The sequence below is a fragment of the Lissotriton helveticus genome, chromosome 7 (assembly GCF_964261635.1).
Source record: "Lissotriton helveticus chromosome 7, aLisHel1.1, whole genome shotgun sequence".
In the NCBI taxonomy this organism is placed as follows: Eukaryota; Metazoa; Chordata; class Amphibia; order Caudata; family Salamandridae; genus Lissotriton; species Lissotriton helveticus.
Window position 1 is genome coordinate 1614903073 of NC_136068.1, and position 15196 is coordinate 1614918268.

A 15196-nucleotide genomic window follows, 5' to 3' on the forward strand; every position below is an offset into this window, starting at 1 on the left:
CCACTAAATACACCTTCACTCACGACTACCAAAATTACCCTGAACCCTAAACAATTAACCTATAACAAAAAATATGAAACTAAGCCAGAACACTATAAATAATAATGAACACAACATTAAACATAAATATATAAAAAAAACAAATATTTTTCAAAAAACTAATATAAAATATATTATCACATTACCTATAATAATAATTTAGATTAATTAATATTGTTTAATTCCAATTAATTAATTAACATCAACATTAATTAACACATTACATTTAAATGTATACAATTAATGTAATTAAGTCATTATTATAAATTAATTACCAATTAATGTATTTAAATGATATGCAATATATTAATGACATCATTAACTAATTATAATTAATGTGTTAGCAATTAATAAATGTAAATAATATACTAATTCTTAATACAATAAATCACTAATTATTATTAATTAATAACCAATGTATCAATGAAAATCATATACAAAATATTTTTTAAAATATTAATGAATAATAATCAATTAATCAATTAATCAATTACATTATATGCTAATTAATCAATTAAACAATTAACTAATTAATATTAATTAATTACCAATTACAATCTAATTAAAACAATTACCACACATATATTAACTAATTAATTATTATTAAATTACTTCCCACCCTATTCCCCTATAAACCCACAACCCGCTCCTAAACATTAATACAATAAATCACTAATTATTATTAATTAATAACCAATGTATCAATGAAAATCATATACACATTTTTTTTAAAATATTAATTATTAATAATCAATTAATCAATTAATCAATTAAATTATATGCTAATTAATCAATTAAACAATTAACTAATTAATATTAATTAATTACCAATTACAATCTAATTAAAACAATTACCACACATATATTAACTAATTAATTATTATTAAATTACTTCCCACCCTATTCCCCTATAAACCCACAACCCGCTCCTAAACATTTGGTACTATTTATTTATATATTATATATATATTATTTTATAAAATCAATATTTTCTAACATTTTCTCGATATTTTTTACTTTCACTATATTTCGATATTTTGTCTAGTCGATATTTTTAAGTCGATATTTTTGTATTCGATATTTTTGGGTCATTTTTGCAGTCGATATTTTTTTCAACGATATTCCTATAGTCGATATTTTGTTAATGTCGATATTTTTCCGTCGATATTTTGTCCATTCGATATTATGTAGTCGATATTATGTCCAGTTACCTGCCCTGCCCTATCTAGCATTTGGATGCCTTGATTGTCAGTCCTGCAGATTGCAGGGCTTGTAGAACCTTCCCAAGGTGGATCAGGTGATCCTGCCAGGTGGATCTAAAGACAGCAATATCATCAAGATAAGCTCCACTAAAGGACTCCAATCCAGTCAGGACTTGGTGCACCAACCTCTGGAAGGTGGCAGGAGCATTCGTTAACCCAAAAGGCATCACAGTAAACTGATAGTGCCCATCAGGGGTGGAGAATGCTGTTTTCGCTTTGGCTCCTGGGGCCATGCCAATCTGCCAGTACCCTGCAGTTAAGTCAAAGGTACTGAGGAATTTGGCTGTCCCTAACTTGTCTATCAACTCATCTGCTCTTGGAATGGGGTGAGCATCTGTCTTGGTGACACAGTTGAGCCCTCTATAGTCCACACAGAACCTCACCTCTCTTTCCACCTTGTTGATGAGGCTTGGGGACCAGGACCACTGGGCTAATCCTGGGGCTCTCGGAGGATTCAATTACCCCTAGCTCCAGCATCTTGCTGACTTCAGCTTTGATGCTTTCCTTGACTTGGTCTGATTGACGATAGATTTTTTTTGACAGGGTTACTGTCACCAGTGTCCACATCATGGGTACAACAGCTGGTCAGACCAAAGGTCAAGGAAAAGAGACTAGCAAACTGTTGCAAGACTTGCTTGCAGTCAGTCTGCTGTTGGGTAGAGAGGGTGTCTGAAAAGACCACTCCATTCACTGACCCATCGTTTGGGCTGGAAGAGAGGAGATCAGGGCGAGGTTCACTCTCTGCTTCCTGTTCCTCATCAGTCACCATCAGCATGTCATTGTAGAGTTTAAGGCGGTTCACATGGTCCCTGCCCTTGCCCCACCTGTAACACCCCTAAACTTAGTATTTAGGGGCACCCTGAACCTTCCTTCCTCAGATCCCGATAAGAAAAAGAAGAAAGAAGATCAAGAAGAAAAAGACCTGCCGTGCAGCTGCTAACAATATAGAAGAACAATGGTCCCCAAACCAAAGTTTTTACAGTATCAGAATCACAAAATCATTATTTTTGTTTGCGCAACAACCAAATTTTTATTTACACAAATGAATTACAATCGCTATACATTCGGAGGTTGCTCCAAAGGGGGAACGTGCAAAGAAAAGTAGTGCTCGAAAGTAAGTGAGTGAGGGAATAATTCCCTAGAAGAAGGTAGAAATCAGATTGAAAGGTATAAATAAAAATGTGTTATATAAGAAGTTTATATCTCTGCACATCCTTTTAAGAAAAGATTGTTTTCAAAGTATTCTGCACCTTTGTGCAGCGCAAATTTGGTTGTTGCGCAAAAATAATGATTTTGTGATTAATTCTTATACTGTAAAAACTTTGGTTTGGGGACCATTGTTCTTCTATATTGTACTCTACCCAGGTCCACAAACTAGTAACGGGACACCCCTTTACCTGTAATGTGCAGCTGCTAACAACAGGACGACACCAACTGACTTGGCCCCAGCCCTACCGGCCTGTCGACCCTGGAACCTGCCCCTGCTTAATCCCGGCGACTCCTGCGGACAGCAACCATGGGACACCCGGAGGACCTGCCTGCCTTGACCCTCTGAAATACTGGGACTCCCATAAGCAGAGGGTCTGCTTCAACAGCAACACCCCTGGTGCCAGCCAGGAAGCTCAAGACAAACCCACTCTGCACCCGCCGAGCCCGGCCCGTGCCAGAGTGATCCAAGACCACGAGGACATGCCCCGGCGACTGGGACCCGAAGTCCAGTGCCCAAAGACCCTCCTCGACGAACCAGACGACGCCTGCAGACTCAGAAACAGGGGACCCTTCAACCGCGACCAGCTGAGGGTAAGCTTTCCCGACACCCAAAGACACCCCTGCACCCGGGCGCCCTGCAGCTCCCTGTGCCTTCCTTTGGGGTACCTACCTGTGCTCCAAGATCCCAACTTACCTCTCGAAGTGGTGGTCGCCCCTGAAGAGTCTCCGTCCCAGAGCCTGCAGCCTTTGATCATTTTTTACCTTTTCCATTGAATAACATTGAGCGCCCGACAGCTCAAAAGCACCCTGCACCCAGCTGCCCGAGTGCCCCTGGCCGTGCAACCTTTGCCCTATCCTACTTCCTCATTTGCCCCGAGCAAGTGACCAGAAGCCCAGCTCCCACAGCTGCGTGGCCTGCTAGCCAGCAGCCACCAACCGGAGGCCCCCTGCCCCTCATTGGATACAATTGGGCCTAACTAACTCTGCACCCGCCCGCCCCTGCGCCGCTGAGGGTGAACCAACTGTACCTACCTGACCCTGGGGGACCCCTGAGTCTATGCCCGAGACCCTAACTTTACCAGTCGAGTATTCACCTGGAAACCGGTAACTCACTTACCTGCCATTGGATAACATTGACTGGTTTGACTTGAAAAATCTTCTAAGTATGAAGTTTTGGAAACGTAAAATATTCCCATAAAATCAATCGTATTCCGAATTTCGAAGTACTCACCTGTGATCAGGAGAGAAGCCAGTACTGCATCTTGTAGCCCAGTACTGAACTGCAAAAGTAACCCTAGCCGGATTTACTAGTAACTTGAATTTTCTCCATAGGAATCCATTGTGTGCTTTTCTGTGAAATTTCTTCGAAGTGTCTACTTTTGAAAACTTGAAATATTCTTTAAAAATCATACTAAATACTGAAACGTAATTACTTACCTGTTTTAAGTTGAGACCCCAGTGCTGGACCTAGGAGCCCAGTACTGGATTACAGAAGTAACAAGATCGTACTTTAACTGCAACTTGAATTTTCTCCCATTGGATAACATTGCCAGATTTTCATTGAAAAGTTTCCAAGTGTGGACTTTTAAAATAGCTTTATATTCCTTAAAAATCACTGCAATAACTAAAACGTTTTTACTAAACTGTGTTCAGCTTAGACCCCAGGACTGAACCTAGGATCCAGTCCTGGAACTACCAAAGTAATCTACAAAGTAATCAACTGTATTTATATAGGAAAACCCATTGAGCTCAATGCTAAAGTGGGTTTAGAATTGTGTTGCCTACTGCAACCCCTGTACCTATTGTGTTTACAAAGTTTATTGCCCTTCTGCAAATTACTCATCACTCTATTGAGAACAGTATATTTTGATACCTGTTGGTTCTAAAAATAAAACAACTACATCTTTGATATAAAAACAATTGGCCTGGAGTTCAGTCTTTGAGTGTGGGAAACCTTTTGCTGACTGAGTGTTGAGTGTGTACAACAAATGCTTTACACTGACCTCTGGTACTGCCTTACTGCTCGACCAAGCTACCACTTTAGAGAGTAAGGTCACGCCTGGCTTTACCCTCTGTTATACCTCTGGGGTTTGTGGACTCTATACACACTGTACCTTATCTTGGTCCAGTATATATAGATCCAATTTCTCACAATGCCCAATTCTCTGAGTTAGACGAAACAACAAATCCTGGACCTCTCTGAATCGGGATTCAGAAGCAACCACAGCACTGATACCACACTCTTCGCTGCTACAGACTACATCCGCACCCTCCTCGACCAAGGTGAAACTGCAGTCCTCATCCTTCTGGATCTCTCACTGCTTTCGAGACCGTCTCCAAACACACCGCCTGCACAAGACTACACAACGCCAGCATCCGCGTCAAACCCCTAGAATGGATCTGCTCCTTCCTCACTGGCCGAATGCAGAGTTAGACTACCACCTCTCAAACCCGAACCCAAAGAGATAAGCTGCAGAGTGCCTCAGGGATCCCCCCCCCTGAGACCCACCCTCTTCAACATCTACATGGCCCACTTGCGACCATCATTAAAAGCCATGGACTAAACGGTCTCCCACACCGAGAACACCCAGCTGATTCTATCCCTTAGAGAAGAACAGACAGCCGCCAAGAGCAACTTGCACAACAGGATGAAGGCTGTCGCCATCTGGATGAAGGATAGCTGCCTCAAGCTTAACTTGGACAAGACTGAAATCCTCATCCTGGATTCCTCCCCCTCCACCTGGGACGACTACCAGTGGCCCGCAGATCTCAGAATCCAATCCACTCCCACGTACGAAGCACAAAACCTCAGTATCATCCTTGACTCCTCGCTCTCAATGAACCGTCTAATCAACAGTGTCGTCCCCCTGCTTTCACACTCTCCGCCTCCTTTGTAAGATCTCAAGTGGATCCCCACTGAGTCCAGGAAAACTGTCACTCATGCACTTGTCAGCAGCAGAAAACCGACTACAGCAAGGCATTCTTCGCCTGCACCACCCGGAAACTCTATAAAAAACTGCAAACTGTCCAGAACGCCTTCGCCTGACTCATCCTGAACATCCCACACTGCAACCACATCACTGGTCACCTAAGAGACCTTCCTAGCTAACGGTCAGCAAGAGAATCACCTTGAAGCTTCTCAGACACATCTACAAAGGCCTCCACAATGCCGCACCTGCGTACCTCAACCACTGCCTCTCCTTCGACACTTCCACCAGACGTCTCTGCTCCGCTCAACTGGTCCTGGCAACCGTCCCACGGGTCCGCAAGACCACGGTTGGAGGAATATCCTTCTCCTACTTCTCTGCGAAGACCTGGAAGTCCCTGCCTCTGCACCTCATGCAAACACCATCACTGCTGCAATTCAGGACAGACCTCAAGACCTGGATCTTCGACTGAACAGCAGACACCCCCAGTCCCCACCAGCTCCTTGAGACCCTCACAGGTGAGTAGTCACGTTTTATAAGACTCTGATTGAGTGATTGATTGAACACATTATTTACATTATAGCATAATCAACTCAGTTGGATGTGGGGAAAGCGAGTGGGACCAATAGGTCCGGAAAGTTGTCTGTCAAGGTTACATCTTCCCCTTTTGTCATCCCACCCTCCAGTTCTTCCTATTTCGCCTGCACTTCAGCAGAACATGCCTCCATTCGTGCTAGAGAGGTTCAGTCATTAATGGCGAAAATGAATGGTGGGCGAAGGCCGATTTTGAATCTACAGATTCTGAACGGTTTCCTTCTCATGGCAAAATTCAAATGGGTAACCTTGGCCCCTGTCCTCTTTGCTCTAAAACCAGGGCCTGGATGGAGGGATTTGGAAGATGTTTGTGTGTGCCCCTCCTGCAGTCCCACAGATGTCCTCAAATTTGTCGAAGGGAATGAACACTTTCAAGTTTGCCGTTTTGCCCTTCAGGTTGACTTGGCCCCCCCCTGCGTCTTCATAAAGGTGATGGCGGTGGTCACTGCCCGTCTTTGGAGGTCGTGAGCATAGGTCTTCCAATATCTTGTCAACTGGCTGTTAAAGGCAGAATTGTCATAGTCTGTCATTGAGCATTTTCAAACAGCCATCGCCACATGTGTCTCTGGAGTTACCAATCAACAAGCAGAAATTCCACCAACGACTGGCGCACAAGAGTCTCTTTATTGTGCCCCCCCCCCCCAGCGAATCCAGGACATTCCGTTTATGATTTCGATGTTTCCGGCCCTGTCTTGGGCTCTGGACCGGATGGTTCAGAGACTTCTTGGTCTCCTTGCCTTGTGTATCCTTCTGGCACCTCATGCCTGTTTGGCACTTGCAGGCTCTTCTGTGGCAGCTCAGCTTTCAATGGGTTCAATACTGGGAGTGCCTCACGAACAGCATCCATGAGTCATATGAGGCAACCCAGTATCTTCAGTGATGGATTAAGGATGTCAACCGGACGTGCAGCAGGCCGTTCTCTTGCTGCATCAGTTGTTGTACTGTCTTTATCACAGGTCTGTGTGTCCCCGGTGCCCCATGTGTTGGCTCGTTTGAAAGCAGCATCTACCACCAAGAAGTCCAGTGGGAGATGGTCTCTGATGTAAGTAGGGCATGATGGCATATACTGTTGGTCAACCCTTAGGATGACAATTCTGACCTTCACTGGTTCCTTAAAGACCTCCGGCGTTGGTTTAAGCTTGGCCTCAAGCACTGGCAGGGTTGTCTGCTGCGTGTGGGAGAACTTTTCCACTAAGAAGTTCTCCTCTTCAGGTATTTATTTATTGAGTTTTATAGAGCTTGAACTTGACCCATTAGGGAATCAGAGCGCTTTACAGGAATCAGCAGTAGTATATAAAAGACTTGGAGGGGGGGCTGGATACATAGGGATAAAAATGAAAAATAAGTACATTTACCTTTACATTTTACGAGAAACGAAGGTCCCAAGCTCCATGGAGGGATGCCCGGAGGTGCCGGGTGGATCGTGTCTGGGTGCTCCAGGGGATGCATTAGAAAGGAAATAGAGCAAGGTCTCTGGCTGAAATAGAAGGCAAAATTTAGGCCAGGAATTTGCCCATTAGGAAGGTTTTGGCATCCTTTTTGAAGCAAGCCAGAGAAGGGATTCTTCTGATGGCGGGCGGGAGTGAGTTCCATATCATTGGTGCAGCCCCAGACAAGGCCCGACTGTACGTTTTATTTTTCCGAAAACGTGCAGGTTGGAGCAAGAGGTCTCTGGTGGACCGCAAGTTTCTGGTTCCTCCGATATGCAGGGGAGTTTGAATATGCCTTGTGCATGATACATGCCATTTTAAGTTGGATTTTGGCCTGTAGAGGAAGCCAGTTCAGATGTAGTGAAATGTGGTCGAAATTCCTTGACCCAGTTAGCAGCCTGGCTGCCGGGTTAAGGCAAGTTTTTTAAGGTGCCAGGGAGATCTTGGGTAAACCCGAGAGTATCAAGTAAGGGTTTCAGTTTCCTTAGACAGCTCAGGTGGAATCTGGCTGATTTGACCATCGGTTTGACCATCGATTTGATGTGGTTCCGCATATTCAAGTTGCAGTCCAGCGTTATTCCAAGGGATTTGGCCAAGTCCACGATGGTCGGAGGGCAGTTTAAGGCTGTCATGGCCTTAATCCATACGTGAGTCTCAGGGTTGATTTTGGGTGGGGAAATTAGAAGAAATTCAGTCTTCTTTGCATTGAGTTTGAGTTGATTGGAGGAGAGCCATTGGGACAGTCAATTTCAAGGCTTCATTCAGGGAAAGAATCTCCTCGAGAGAGGAGATCTTGATGTAGATCTGGGCGTCGTCAGCCGACATGTGGTATGAGATATTCGCGGTGTGTAGTACTTCGGCAAGCAGTTCGGGGTAAAGGTTGAACAGGGCGGGGGACAGGGTAGCAGACAGGTTACCGTTAATAAGGAATCTCTGTGATCAGTTGTGGAGGAAGGACCTAAACCATTCAGGAACAGAGCCATCCATTCCCATCCTGAGTTTGAGGCGTTTGAGTAGGTTTTCATGGTTAACTGTGTCGAAGGCCGAGGATAGATCTAGAGGATTAGGAGACAGGTTTTGCCTTGGTCAAGGGTTTGGAGGGCATCATCCACGATGTGGAGAATGGTGGTGTCCGTGCTGTGGCTAGGCCTGAAACCGAATGCTGCAGGGGGTTGGGTCTACTTGTCCCAAGGACAAAATACTCCTGAAAACTGGTTGCCCTTGACCCCAAACAATATGTCCTGGGCGTTGGGCTAACATCCCTGTGCTCAAAAGGGCTGTTTGAGGTGTTCCCAGAAATGTCAAAGCTATGCTGCGAATGTTCTTCTTGTTTTTTACCATTAAAAAATTGAATGGTGAAAAAAGGGCTAACCAATACAGTCATACATATACAGGGCGAGAGTAGAATATGCTAAATTATGCACACTCTTTGTCAACTGGATTTCCATTACCAATATAGTGGTCAACATGCTCATGTACACCTGGATTTCTTGCAAATTGGAATGTTATTTCTCCGTAATTATTACTTGTTAAATCCATTTTACTTGCAGCACCCGGAGCAGAATTCTGTGTACAATCATACAGAAGGGTTGAACGCACGGCAAGGAACAGAATTTGTGGTTATAAACGTACTACATGAAACAACTTCTCTTTGTACCTGAATGGAAGAAGTGAGAGACATCTTCTTCAGAACCTTCTTCTTATGTTCATTTAGGATGGCATCGATTTTTCTCATGGGAGGCAGGTACAGCTCGTCTGCTCAAGACAAACAAGGCCACAATCATTCTTATGTTGCAAACGCTCTAATGTTACACATGCTCTTGTGAAATGAGTTACTGCTTCCTTGGGATTGCAACGTAAGGGGAGCATGAGTAGAGAGCTCCTGTATGCTGTGAGCAATGTAAGGTTAAAAACAATTGCAGGCGGCCCTAGCAGTGCAGCTGGTTCAAGTCAAGCCTGAGGGAATGTAGGCAGTTTTATCTTTAGGAGCTGAAGTGGCTTAAGCCAAGGAGGTGGGGAAATCCAAGCTCTGACAGCAGTGGAGGTCTATCTATGGAAGTGGGGGTGGCTTCAAACCCGATAAAGGTTGTGGTTTTGCTGCAGAGGGGGTTCCCATTCCTCCTGTAGTGGACTAGAATCTAGTTATAGTGGTAGAGTGTGTTTTAGCTCTGGCAATAAATAGGGAAATCAGTTGGCAGACGGATGGGAGTTAGACATACTAATGGACTAGGTAGGGGACCCGAGCAGCAGAGAAGGCCTTAGCAGCAGTTCCAATTCCTGTTTATGGTGAGCTAGTAATGCCTTTAAACGCACCACTTGTGTCCTCCAAAGCCTGTATCATGTCAGGGTCCAATGCAGTGCTGACCAGCATTTCAACGTAGCTTCTGTACATCTCCTTCATGGCACGTGTGTTCAGCACCCGGCCCACAGGAATTCGTTCTGCAAAGAAAGAGACCATATGACAAGAGTAAAAATAAAACCCAAAGCACCTCCATGAAAAGCCATGTAGAAATCTCACAATAGATTGACACACTTGTCCAAAACCATGTAACGCCATTAAAACTATGAACATGGTAAATTACGCTCTGTGACCCAGTACTGTAACCTATGCTACCTTTAAAAAAATAAGAAGTCGGTCTAAATGGTCACTACAGGACCTACCAGTACAAAAAGAATGCATAGTTTGTTTCTTTGTTGCTAGTTAGACCTTCATAATTTTGGATTACAATTATTTAGATCATCATTTATTTATTTTTTAATATCCAATTATTTTTTCTTCATCGTTTTATTTTTTAACATTTTGATAATTTATTAAGCAATTTGTGTTAACCCTACATATCTTTGTTTGTTGTGTCACAATAGTATAAATAAAAGTATGTATAATATATATACACCCCCCCCTTTTGCAGGCAAGGAACCCAGATAGTCTTTTGGTGGCAGCTGCTTTTTCATATGGAGGGCATCTACAACACCACCTACACTTTAAATCTACTCACCTCAAATGCCTGTTTTTGTATCCATATTTGAAATTGTATTTAGTAATGTTCTTTTTTTTTTTTTACAGGGTGTGGGCAGGGCATGTGGGTGGGGTCGGCAGTAAACTCCCTGAACCCGAACTACTTTCATTAAATACATACTACATGGGAGGTTTCTATCCCTGTATAAAAAAATAGTATAGATAAGTTGCCTTTACTACTCCTTGCCTTTTTTAATGTTAACACTTGATATTGTTATTGATGTTGATAGATCTTTATTGCTGCTTATTGAACCTTGCCTATACATATGTATGGTACTGCTTATGTTTTGCTTACATATATATGCTCGTGCTGACCCCCATAGGGACTCGTGTGTTCTCATTTGCTGCGTTTGTGTTCCCTTTGCTGTGACCCCTCAAGACTTACAATTTTTGGTTGTCTTCCCCGCACCGTGTGTCTTCCCTGTACCCCCCAGTACACTCGATCACACCCGCCTTGCACGCCGACCGCTAAAACTCGGCTCCCGTCTGCTCCTGTGGACAGAATCGGCCCTTGGGTATGCCTTGAATCCTGAAATGGATTACCTTCCATTGCCCGTTTCCCCTCGCTGCCCGTTTCCCCTCGCGCTGTCTTCCGACGCCATCCCGGTGCCTTGCGCCGCCTCGCGTGTCCCGCGTTAGAGGAATGACCCTCGGCAGCGGCGGCGCAACGCCCCCTGCCTCCTAAGGGTCATTCCTCTTCCCCCAGCACTGCCTCGAGCACGTCAGTTGCTGCGAGGCTTTCGTGAGCTACCGACAAACTGCTGCTTCGGCAATATCTTACCACAACCCTGCCCAAATACACCCAGGCATAACCAGCGCAGGCATAACCTTACAAAAAAAAACAAAAAAACGTGGCATTCATTCAGATAAAAAAAAAAAAAAAAGAGCAAAGATAAGAGGCAGGTTAAGCCTTCTGTTTTCCATTATCAAACAAACAAAATGTCAGATATGGAGAGCGAGGATGCTACTGCTTCCTCTCCCTCTCACAATAGTGACGCTTTCAAAAATTTTCTGAAAAAGGAAATGAGAGCATGCATGCTCGATACCTTTAGCGAGGTATTGTCTCGTAAGAGGACCCTCAGCGACCTTGGGCAACACCCTAATGACCCTGCAAGGCCCAAAGCACCTAGAAAAACCAAGCACACTATAGATAGTCGTGCGGGGAACTTTGGAGGTCCAAGCACCTCTCTGGATTCGGGAAGCCTTAGCGCTCCAAGAGGCATTGGTGCCCCTCGCGGCACAACTAGGTTGGGTACCCCTGGCGGTACAACTCTGGAAGGTGTCCTAAGCGGCACGACTGGTCACGGTGCTAGTGCTCCTTCCGATACCTACTCTGACCTGGAGGAGACCTTCGAGGAACCCTACGACGAGTTCATTTTCGATCCTAATGATTACCTCTCCGACTCGGACCCCAACTCCTTTCCAGATTTAGATCCCCCTTCCTCCTCCAAGGATACCATCCTTGACCCCCTAGGGGGAGAAATGTTTTCTCCGGTCAACATCTCACGCCCCAATAGCTCTAAGTGGTCCCCCCAGGAACATGTCGGCAAGTTTATAACCAAATGGTTGAGAAACTCCTTGGAAATTGATACAAGGAACATTATGCGCGCTGAATGCCCGAGACCATGGATTGGGGATAAGGTCTGCCAGACCCCCAACCTTGACCCAGACCTCATTAAATTTCTCTTTAAACTGGGTAAGGACCCTAGAAAGGGGCTCGAAAGAGCATTTAAATCCTGCCAGGACCGTCTACTAGACATCCTAGGCCCTCTCACCAAAATCCTTGACCTTGCGGAGGAGTCCTATATTTCAGATACTCCCCTCGACACTGCGCTCATCAGGGGTTGGAGCCAGAGAGCCATCGTTCTCCTAGGGAACGCCAATTCGAGCCTCAACATGGAAAGGAGGAAAACTGTCTTAAACAGAATTAACCCCAAACTCGGGGACTTGGCCGACAAAGAACCTTCTTCCGAACCTCAAGGCCTACTCTTTGGGCAAGATATGATTAAGTCAATTGGCAGATATGTCGCGACCTTTACGGCGCTTGACAGGGCTCAGAGCAACCTGAAAAAAGTATTTCCATCTAATGTTTTTGATCAGGCCGGAAGAAGGGGCCGTTCTTTCGGCCGTGCCAACTTCCGGCCCTATAACTCCGGCAGAGGAAGAGGTGGTGCAGGAAGAGGATACTACCCCTCGAACAAGCAGTTCTACCCCCAACGAGGAGCTCGTGGTTCCCGAGGCAGAGGCTTCCCCTCCCGTGGAGCACCTAATACCAACACCTCAAGTAAGTGCCCTCCTTCCTCCCTCCCCTCCAAAGGTCGGGGGAAGGCTCAAATTGTTTTACCATGTCTGGGAAAGTTATACTCAGGACCCGTGGGTCCTACAAACTGTCCGCGGGTTCATGATAGATTTTGTGGACATTCCTTACCAATCCACGACTCCAAGACCCTTGGACCTCCCCCCGGAACACCTAGCTATCGCCAAGGAGGAGGTCTCCTCTATGCTGAAAAAGGGAGCCATTATCGAGGTTCCTTGGTCACAAAAGAATTTTGTAAGTACCCTCTTCTTGGTAGAGAAAAAGGACAAAGGCTGGAGGCCTGTCATAAATCTACGGGAAGTGAACAAATACCTGGTCTATCGCCACTTCAAGATGGAGGGCATCCATCTCCTCAGGGACCTTCTTCTCCAAGGAGATTGGCTAGTCAAGCTAGACCTGAAGGACGCCTACTTTACTATCCCTATGGCCAAGGAACACCAATCCTTCCTCCAATTTATTTGGGACGGACACCTCTACCAATTTCGAGCCCTCCCCTTCGGTCTCTCTTCCGCCCCATGGTGTTTCACCAAGGTCATGAGAGCCATCGTTTCGATTCTCAGGGCAAGAGGGGTTCGCCTAATTATCTACTTGGACGACATCCTTATCATGTCTCAAACCCAGGAACAAATTCTAGAAGACCTCAGGGTCTCCACGGAATTGATAGAGGATCTCGGCTTCATTATAAACAGAGAGAAGTCGATCCTGACTCCCTCAAAATCCCTGGAGTTTTTAGGCTTCACCGTGAACACCTCAAGCTGTCTTCTTTCACTCCCGAAGAAGAAGATCGCGAAAATCCGAAAAGAAATCAGGTTTGTCCTGAAACATCAATCTCTCTCTCTACGAGAGCTAGCCAGACTCTTGGGTCTTCTTTCCTCTTCGATCCAAGCTATCTTCCCGGGCCCTCTAAACTACCGTGCCCTCCAGAGGGTGAAAGCCCAAGCCCTCCGGTCCGGTCTCTGGTATGGGGACAAGATCTCTCTGGATCAGCCAGCGAGACTGGAACTCGCTTGGTGGCTGGACAATTTGGATGCATGGAATGGAAGGGCTATCTTTGGTTCCACCCCAGACTTCGTCTTGGAATCAGATGCCAGTCTCCATGGCTGGGGCGCTCGCCTCCTCGACCAGGACACCGGCGGAGTTTGGACCCCTTCGGAGTCCTCCCACCATATAAATTTTTTAGAGCTAACCGCTGGGCTTTATGCCTTGATGAGTTTCAGACACTCACTTCAGGGCAGATCTGTCCTTCTGAAAATGGACAATGTGTCTGCGGTCTCTTACATCAACCGTCTCGGTGGCCCGAGGTCCGCAGACCTATCGGATCTGGCCAAGAAATTATGGATGTTCTGTCTAGAACACAACATTTCTTTGAGAGCAGAATACCTCCCGGGGAAATCCAATATCTCAGCGGATTGGAACTCGAGGTTCCTTCTAGATTTCAGCGACTGGAAACTCGATGCGGCAATCTTCAATTCCCTGGACACTCTCTGGGGTCCCTTCGACGTGGACCTCTTCGCAAGCAGGTTGACCTTCCAACTTCCCCAGTACTTCAGCTGGATGCCAGACCCGGGTGCTCTAGCTGTGAACGCCTTCCTCCAGCCTTGGGCTCCCCTTCGCCCTTACGCCTTTCCCCCCTTTGCGATGATTCAGAGGGTTCTTCAGAAGGTGAGACAGGAACAATGCTCCCTTGTTCTGATAACCCCCTTTTGGCCGTCTCAAGCCTGGTTCCCCACTGCTCTGGAACTTTCTTGCGACGTTCCCTTCTTGATTCCCGCGACTCAGGGCCTCCTCCCAAACGCAGACGGAGAGGATCATCACCTGGTTGTTTCGGGGAGTTTGAACCTTCTTGCCTGGAAAGTGTCAGGCAATCTCACCAACTGTCTGGACTTTCGTCGTCTGCTCTTACTCTCCTCGGAGAGTCATGGGCACCCGGAACCCATTACAGATACAATAACATCTGGAAGAAATGGTCTAGTTGGTGCTTGGAAAGGAACCTGGATCCCGTGGAGGCTCCTATAGTCTCTATTGTTAATTTCCTTGTTGAAATCTACGATAATGGCCTCTCCTATAGATCAATTAATTGCTTTAGATCTGCAATCTCAGCCGGCCATGCTCTTGTCAATGGTAAAACGGTAGGTAAAAACGTTATTATCTGCAGAGTTCTTAAAAGCATTCGTCTTAAGAGACCCCCTCGTCCTAGATATCAATCAGTTTGGGATGTTAAACTATTGCTTGATCTTTTTTGTTCATGGCCTAATTCTCTTCTTAACAGGAAATGTCTCTCTATTAAGCTCGCCTCTCTCTTATGTCTAGTCTCTTGTCGCAGAGTTTCTGATGTCAAGGCTCTCGACATCTCTAATAGATGTTACGACATGTTTGGTGTTAAATTCGAAATATTTAGAAGA

General features: G+C 45.4%; 1 protein-coding gene and 1 long non-coding RNA gene across 2 annotated transcripts in view; one reads left to right on the forward strand and one right to left on the reverse strand.

Annotated features, from left to right (window-relative positions):
- The window catches only part of LOC144770605 (uncharacterized), a 186605-nt gene that overhangs the window by 170529 nt on the left and 880 nt on the right, over positions 1-15196 (forward strand). The window lies entirely within an intron of this gene.
- Positions 1-15196, reverse strand: part of PRR12 (proline rich 12) — a 602934-nt gene that overhangs the window by 133227 nt on the left and 454511 nt on the right. Inside the window, exons 10-11 of the mRNA XM_078655282.1 lie at positions 9775-9900; positions 9119-9216 (exon numbers count right to left, since the gene is read on the reverse strand). Of these exons, the coding sequence (XP_078511408.1) occupies positions 9119-9216; positions 9775-9900 (224 nt within the window). The remainder of the gene's footprint in view (positions 1-9118; positions 9217-9774; positions 9901-15196) is intronic.